Source organism: Nansenia antarctica (assembly GCF_963989245.1).
Source record: "Nansenia antarctica genome assembly, chromosome: 6".
NCBI classification, from domain to species: domain Eukaryota; kingdom Metazoa; phylum Chordata; class Actinopteri; order Argentiniformes; family Microstomatidae; genus Nansenia; species Nansenia antarctica.
In genome coordinates, this window is record NC_137676.1 from 42,210,208 (window position 1) to 42,219,158 (window position 8,951).

The following is an 8,951-nucleotide window of genomic DNA, read 5'->3' on the forward strand; positions in this document are numbered from 1 at the left end:
TTCATGAATTGAATTATTCTGGAACAAAAAAACGATTTATCAGAAAAAAAGAAAGAAAAATGTTAATTATTACATTGCATAGTGAACACATAATGTATTGCACATAAAATAGTGAGTAGACACTAGTAAAAATCATGTTTCGCCTGAGAAAATATATTGGGCCACAGTAAAAGGCCAAAAATACTTTCTATGACACCCCTCATGGTGTCATGGTGTTACAAACCCTTAAAAACACATATAATACATTGAGAAGATTAATGTTTATTTCCTGAGTGGTATTCCATCAACGTTGCTAAAAGACAACCCAGGCTTATTTTGATAAATCCCACGAGATGCATAAAAAAAAATCCAGCCTTATTTTGATCTGGTGAGACTTTTCCTTTAGCGACGTTGATGAGAGAGATATATTATAATTGTGGTTCCTTTCATAGTTATGTATAGTTATTTCCAAATACTTCAACAAGTTTAAACGTGTGTGTGGTTTTATTTTGAAGAAATCCTCATTTCCATACATCCACCCGAGCTAAGTGGGCGGAGCTCCACTATTGTCGTCCACAGAACAGCTCCTGCCTTCCCTAGCTCTGGCGTTTGTGAAGTTAACTCGTGTTATTTTATAGCTAGAGTTATAACCACCGGCTACAAACACCCAAGTACAAACATCCTAGAAATGTTGAGTAACTTTTTCTTGTTTCGTAAATTGTACGCAACGTCTACTCTGCTGCCAGTTTGGATAGCTACTTCAATGAGCTAGCTAGCTAAGTATTGATCAAAGTTCAGAGAAGCCTACAGTGCTTGCTGCTTTGCTCCGACTGTACAGCTGCTGAGCAGATACTCGGTCGATGTTTCGGAGACTGTGTTAGCTAACAAGTCATTGTAAATTCTAGCAAGCCGAGCGTGTGAACGGGTTGAAATGCGTGTGTCTCACGCCCAATGCGTGAGACTTGAGAGCCCTGACTTACGCTGCTCTGGAGCCATGTTCGTATCATACCCTCTCTCTCTCTTCTCTGGACCCATGTTCATATGTATCACACCCTCTCTCTCTCTCTTCTCTGGACCCATGTTCATATGTATCATACTCTCTCTCTCTCTTCTCTGGACCCATGTTCATATGTATCATATCCTCTCTCTCTCTTCTCTGGACCCATGTTCATATGTATCATACTCTCTCTCTCTCTTCTCTGGACCCATGTTCATATGTATCATATCTTCTCTCTTCTCTGGACCCATGTTCATATGTATCATATCCTCTCTCTCTCTTCTCTGGACCCATGTTCATATGTATCATATCCTCTCTCTTCTCTGGACCCATGTTCATATGTATCATACTCTCTCTCTCTCTCCTCTGGACCCATGTTCATATGTATCATACTCTCTCTCTCTCTCTCTTCTCTGGACCCATGTTCATATGTATCATACTCTCTCTCTCTTCTCTGGACCCATGTTCATATGTATCATACTCTCTCTCTCTCTCCTCTGGACCCATGTTCATATGTATCATACTCTCTCTCTCTTCTCTGGACCCATGTTCATATGTATCATATCCTCTCTCTCTCCTCTGGACCCATGTTCATATGTATCATACTCTCTCTCTCTCTTCTCTGGACCCATGTTCATATGTATCATACTCTCTCTCTCTTCTCTGGACCCATGTTCATATGTATCATATCCTCTCTCTCTCCTCTGGACCCATGTTCATATGTATCATACTCTCTCTCTCTTCTCTGGACCCATGTTCATATGTATCATACTCTCTCTCTCTTCTCTGGACCCATGTTCATATGTATCATACTCTCTCTCTCTCTTCTCTGGACCCATGTTCATATGTATCATACTCTCTCTCTCTCTTCTCTGGACCCATGTTCATATGTATCATACTCTCTCTCTCTTCTCTGGACCCATGTTCATATGTATCATACTCTCTCTCTCTTCTCTGGACCCATGTTCATATGTATCATACTCTCTCTCTCTCTCTTCTCTGGACCCATGTTCATATGTATCATACTCTCTCTCTCTCTTCTCTGGACCCATGTTCGTATGTATCATACTCTCTCTCTCTCTCTCTCTTCTCTGGACCCATGTTCGTATGTATCATACTCTCTCTCTCTTCTCTGGACCCATGTTCATATGTATCATACTCTCTCTCTCTCTTCTCTGGACCCATGTTCGTATGTATCATACTCTCTCTCTCTCTCTCTCTTCTCTGGACCCATGTTCGTATGTATCATACTCTCTCTCTCTTCTCTGGACCCATGTTCATATGTATCATACTCTCTCTCTCTCTTCTCTGGACCCATGTTCATATGTATCATACCCTCTCTCTCTCTTCTCTGGACCCATGTTCATATGTATCATACTCTCTCTCTCTTCTCTGGACCCATGTTCATATGTATCATACTCTCTCTCTCTTCTCTGGACCCATGTTCATATGTGTCATACTCTCTCTCTCTCTCTCTCTTCTCTGGACCCATGTTCATATGTATCATACTCTCTCTCTCTCTTCTCTGGACCCATGTTCATATGTATCATACTCTCTCTCTCTCTTCTCTGGACCCATGTTCATAATATGTATCATACCCTCTCTCTCTCTTCTCTGGACCCATGTTCATATGTATCATACTCTCTCTCTCTCTTCTCTGGACCCATGTTCATATGTATCATACTCTCTCTCTCTCTCTTCTCTGGACCCATGTTCGTATGTATCATACTCTCTCTCTCTCTCTTCTCTGGACCCATGTTCATATGTATCATACTCTCTCTCTCTTCTCTGGACCCATGTTCATATGTATCATACCCTCTCTCTCTTCTTTGCAGATGCAGTGCATACTGGTAAGTGCATCCGGCGCTCACGTCCCCCTGACCGACGGCCGAGCCGTGATCCTGGGTCGTGGTCCAGAGACCGGCGTCACTGACAAGAAGTGCTCCAGACATCAGGGTAAGAAGAAGCATGCAACCTGGAGTGTCCTGCCGGAGCTTGCGACTTAATTGATTGCATGAATGTCCTTACCTGTTTTGGCATCACGTATCCCAGTTTTGATCCACGTATTCTCCATCATCTGAGATTTTCTTCGGCCCCACAAAATATCAAAAATGTGCTGCTTAATATCCATACAAATTGACTTCATGCACGTCAATACCCACGTCATTGTTCTTCGTTTACAATTAGACGTTTAGCCAATCACCCTCTGGTTTACCTGCACACTATGCGGAAATGCCATGTTTTGGGTTTTACGTGGCTTTTAGGCTAATGCCAAAAGAGGTAACGGCACTCATGGTTGGATGAAGTTGCAAGCTCTGGAAAACCAATACCATGATTATGAGTATTGCTTCGGAGCTAGAGTCTAATATGGTCAATGAAGTCTGATGTGACTAGGGACTGCCCTGCTGTGTTCGTGACAACTGCTAACATTCCTGGTCATATGTGTAACTTCTCTCTAGTGAAACTGGTGGCCTGTTGTGCGAACCAAGAGGTACTTGTAACACAGGTATGAAATAATTACCTACCTACCAACTGCATTTAGTCCCATATAATGTGACCGTGTTGTGTGGATGACGTTCACTGTTAAACAGAATGTCTGAACTATGGTCACATACTGTATGGGGCCACCCTGCATCGTTCCTGTCAGGGACACACTCAAATACCTCACACACCTATCCAATCTATCTTCTTAGCCTTTTTTACTGTATGCTAAGTGATGATGATCCCTCCTTTTCAGCTTGGGCCAAACCCCTCTTCTCTGGGCAGTGAGAGCCTTGTAAGGGGTCAGTCTGGCAGACTAACCCATGATGGCACGCTTTACCTGGTCAACCAGAGCCACCCTTTCAGGGTGCAGTTTTCTGATACTTCCAATGGAGCTAGAGCCTCATCATCTGCCCAGAAAGGGAAGGAGGAAGAGAAGCTGAAACCATCAGAGAAGACAAGTCGAGGAAAGAATGAGAGAGGGAGAGTGTCTCAGAATATCAAGCGCAGCATCCAAGATTTCTTTGCCCCTTCTCCAAAGAAGGTTTGCCTACACATTAATTTAGAAACCGCTACATTTTATAACCTACAATACTTTTTTGTAAGGGTTAAGGTTAAAAATGAGCCATTATTATTATATTATATTATGCTTAGGCATAGTGTTACAGTCAAACCGGACGCACAGCCTATGATTATTCAGATGCAAAACAATAAGGCTGTGACTACTGGCTATGAGTACAATTAGTTTGTCAAGCAATTAGCAATACTTTGAAACCGCTAGGAATGTACTTTCACATGGTTGGTCAATGTTGATCTCATTTTGCTTTTGCCATGTTTGTTTGTGATTTCTCTCAGGCATCTAAGAGGCCACACAGCTCAGAGGAGGACCCAGAGATGAAGCGTCAGAAGACTGAGGGGTCAGACAATGATGATGATGAGGTGGAAGCTGAGAAGAAGCTCAGACAGCTACAAGAATTGGCAGAGAAAGCTACAGGTGCTAATAACAGAAGCGCTAAGCAGACATCATCATCATCATCATCATCCTCAGCTTGTACCCAAAGCCACTGGCAGCAGATTGGGAACCTCATGCTCTACACTGCTGCTGGTGTCACAGGAAGCACTAAGGTTAGTGCTGCACATGAAATGCTGCGTATACTCAATACAAAGCAATCTATTTGACAAATTGCAGGTTTTATTTGTCGCCAGTGTATTATCTGATGTAAATGTACCACTGATGGGGTTCAGACATGATGTATAGGTTGATAGCATTAGATTTTCCATTCAGCTTCAACCCAATCAGAATAGATTACCATTTGTAAGAGAAACAATCTTATACTTCCTGTTCAGATTGCTGGCTTCGACATTGACGGCTGCATCATTACCACCAAGTCTGGAAAGGTGTTTCCTACCGCCCCTGATGACTGGAGGTCAGTGTGCTGGGATGGTGTCAGTGAACAGAGGTGGTTTCATGAGCCATGATTGTGCAATGTGTAACCTAGCCTGCACTTGAAGACTGCATCAACTAGCACACTATGCTTAAGTTCAGCGGGATAACTTGTGGTGAGCAAGAGACCCGGGTTTAACCCACATCAGTCGCATTGGCCTAAAAGGCTTTTTATACCAGAGGCTACAGTTGCCTGGGTGGCCACTTTTTATTTTTCTCCGGCCGCCACCCAATTCCCATATCATTGGACCCTTAGCAACTGTCACCCCTTGTTGAATCCTGCTTATGTTCAGGCTTTCCTCTCTCTTCACTGGCTCTTCTTTTCTCCAAATAACGTTAATACCCATCATCTAATAAAGGTTGTGTCCTTGTTTCTTTCACAGGATTCTCTTTCCTGAGATCCAGCCCAGACTAGCAAGCCTGTTGAAGAAAGGTTACAAGGTGGGAGCTGTTTCTAATGAGATATGAACCATTTAGGTAACACTTTACATGAAGGTGCCTTTTATAGAGGGTTTATAGAGATACAATGGCAACTGACAACTGTTGCTGTTATAAAGGGAACTATACTGTACTATATATGCTACTAATTGCATAGTAAGTACTAAGGATATTTTAGTATGCTTAATTGTAGTCCTGTAGTGTCAATGCTGAAAATGTTTTTGTGTACCTTCTTAGGTGGTGTTTTTCACAAACCAAATGGGTATAAGTAGGGGGAAACTGAAGCCTGAGGTGTTCAAGTCTAAAGTGGAGGACATCCTGGAAACATTACAGCTACCTGTGCAGGTTAGTCTGCAAACAGTGCTCTATTGTTGCTCTGCGTTCACTTGCAGCCAATTAGAGACACATTTTGATGTTGTCTTTATGATAACGTAATTGGTAGCTATTTGAATGTCGTCAACATGCCGTGTTTATCGTGCTCAACCCTAATATGTACAAAGTATTTCACATCTAGGGTGTGTTTGTGTGTGTGTGTGTGTGTGTGTGTGTGTTTCAGGTTTTTGTGGCGTCTGGTCCTGGTATCTTCAGAAAGCCAGTAATGGGGATGTGGGAGCACCTGTGTGAGAAGGTGAGACGGGTCAAAATGTACATGTCAGCAAGAATTACATACTGTACAAATAATTGACTATCCAAGCCAAGCCACATTGAACACACAAAACAGTGTGTGTGTGTGTGTGTGTGTGTGTGTGTGTGTGTGTGTGTGTGTGTGTGTGTGTGTGTGTGCGCGTGCGTGCGCTTGCGCGTGTGCGTTTGCGTGTGTGCCTCTGTTTCTTTCAGGCAAATGGTGGTGTGGCTGTAGACAAGAGCCAGTGTCTCTATGTAGGAGGTGAGTTATCACTAAAGTGTCTCTATGTAGGAGGTGAGTTATCACTAACGTTGTGAAGTTGCTATGGGGATTAGCTTGGCCCTAGATCTGTATATGCTTTAAGCCTGCTGTATAACTGTCATGCCAACATATCAGGTGTGATAGCATTAGTTAAAGGAGTAGGCTGAAACACACACAGATGTACCAAGCTTATATAAGCTACATCTCAATAGCTAAAATATACCTTGACATTTGGTAATCATCAACAACTACATTTGATAGTTCCAGAAGTATATTCTCCAAGGTGGATCATCAACAGCTGATATCCTCTCCTCTGGCAGATGCAGCAGGGAGGCCTGTCAACTGGGCTCCAGGCAAGAAGAAGAAGGATTTCTCCAGCAGTGACCGGCTGGTAAGACTTTCTGTCTTGACTCTCCCTGTCTGGAGCCACCCCAACCCCAGATCCTTACCCTCTATGCACTTTTGAAGATCTGGGAGGATTAGACTGTTTACTCCATCTTGTCCCTTGATTGGTCAGGTAGTCATTGTTCAGGTCTGCTTGTCTGGTCTTATACACTTTTGTTTCAACAAGTCACTAAAAGTCTCTCCCCCCCCCCCCCCTCTCTCTCTCTCTCTCTCTCTCTCTCTCTCTCTCTCTCTCTCTCTCTCTCTCTCTCTCTCTCTCTCTCTCTCTCTCTCTCTCTCACACACACACATGTCTAGTTTGCTCTGAATCTTGGGCTGCAGTTTCACACCCCTGAGGAGTATTTCCTCGGGTGGAAGAGTGCCCCCTTCAGTCTACCTGTGTTTGACCCTGTGAGTAACTGTGTGTGGTTTTCTGTGTTTTACAGTCTGCATAGCATATATGCTGTAGTTAACGTGTGTGTGTGTGTGTGTGTGTGTGTGTTCATTCGTTCTCCAGAGGAAGTGTGATTCCAATGCCAGACTGTATGACCCGCCCAGTGCCTCCCTCACTTCCACTCAGTCAGAAGTCATTGTTGCTGTTGGTTTCCCTGCTTGTAAGTAGAGGTGCATGTACAGTAGATCACTGCCCCCCCCCTTTTTTTACCCCTCTTCCTCCATCCTTTCCCCATCACCTCTTTCTCCTTCCTAATGCCTCTCCCCTATTTCTCTGTCCTCCCCAGCTGGGAAATCCACCTTCTTCCAGACTCACTTCATCCCAAAGGACTATGCTTACGTGAACAGGGTGAGTGATCCTGCTGGCTGTTTTAACGTGACCTCCCACTCCGACCCAACCGTGACCTAGCCTAACATTTGTCCTGTATACGTCAGGACACCCTGGGGTCCTGGCAGAGCTGTGTGTCGGTGTGCGAGCGGGCTCTGAAGGAAGGACGCAGCGTCGTCGTGGACAACACCAACCCAGACGCAGAGTCACGCAAACGGTAGGTGGCCTAGCACCCGTTTGCGCCATCTCCAGTGTGCATTGCGGGAGTTAAACATTTAGTTCTCCGTTCCTCCACCGGGTATGTGGATGTCTGTCAATATGCATGTGTGTATGTGGGCGCACAAGAACAGTTAGCTGCATATTCCTGGTGTGTGTGCGAGTGCGTGCGTGTGATGTTTTGCTGTATATTCAATATTGCTTTCTTCCCAGCTATGTGGACGTCAGCCAGGCAGCAGGAGTGTCGTGCCGCTGTTTCCTCTTCTCCGCCTCCCTGGAGCAGGCCAAGCACAATAACAGGGTAGGCTCCCTCTCTCTTCCATCTCCACTCGGATAAAGTATCAAGCATGCAACATTCCAACCATGAGTCCCTAGCAACCACTAGGAATGGTACAGGAAGTAATTGTCCCATAAAAAAACATTGATTATAATGGTGAAGTAACAAACTCCAAGTGGAGCAGACGGATAGATAATGGATAATTTTCAGTGATGGGATTGATTTTCTTCTGCATACTCTGAGGGTCTGTACTGATGCTGCAGGTTTTGCATGAGTGATGCAGTGTTTTTCATCAGTTCTCTTGTGCCTTTACAGTTCCGTGAGATGGTCCCCTCTGACACCAAACATATGAAAGTGTATGACATGATGTTCCACAGCTACAAGTAAGTCGCATCGGCCTCACGGCATCATGTTCCTAGTCACCACTGTTAGTAGAGACTCACCGTCATACACTGGTTGCATGGGACCAACACATACAGGGCAGTCTACTGTAATATATAACATACATGCATACATACATAACACACTGTGATTAAGATCTATGCAATGTGAAGGTAGTGTGTGTCCTTCAAGCCATTGCCTATTCTGAACAGATTCTTGCTTTTTCCACACAGCAAGAAGTTTGTGACACCCAGTCTCTCTGAAGGCTTCTCAGAAATCCTGCAGATTCACTTTGTGCCACGGTTTACAGACAGCCAATCAGAGGCCCTCTTTCGACAGTTCTCCGAAGGTTGAACAGCTGTCATTCTTTCTTTCTTCTTTTTTTACACAAGCTTTCTAGATTGTCATTGTTGTAGACAAAACAGCAGTTGTGCCAATCCAACAACATTAATTGAATTAACATTGCTGCATGTGGGCAGTGCCTGTCAGTTTATCTGCTGCTAAACAACACATGCTATTTTCAAACAATGCACACTCTCAGCTTGAAAGAACTGATTGTTTTAAAGTGTCACACCACACATCAGTATTCATGTATGATTGGCTTGAGTTGTATACATTATTTTGTCACACACAAAAAGAACGTTGTGCCTAGAAAAGGTTTTTATCACCAAACATGACTGGTTTTAT

The 8,951-nt window shown here is 43.9% G+C and overlaps 1 protein-coding gene across 1 annotated transcript; it reads left to right on the plus strand.

Annotated features, from left to right (window-relative positions):
- Window positions 1-554: 554 nt before the first annotated feature.
- Window positions 555-8,807, plus strand: pnkp (polynucleotide kinase 3'-phosphatase). The gene is made up of 18 exons (XM_080533903.1): window positions 555-669; window positions 2,812-2,932; window positions 3,436-3,482; window positions 3,714-4,001; window positions 4,313-4,582; window positions 4,805-4,884; window positions 5,285-5,342; window positions 5,577-5,684; window positions 5,896-5,967; window positions 6,177-6,225; window positions 6,546-6,616; window positions 6,928-7,020; window positions 7,127-7,223; window positions 7,350-7,411; window positions 7,498-7,607; window positions 7,820-7,907; window positions 8,199-8,266; window positions 8,498-8,807. Exons 2-18 carry the CDS (start codon window positions 2,812-2,814, stop codon window positions 8,616-8,618), a joined length of 1,803 nt encoding a protein of 600 aa, XP_080390029.1. The 5' UTR covers window positions 555-669; the 3' UTR covers window positions 8,619-8,807.
- Window positions 8,808-8,951: the final 144 nt, after the last annotated feature.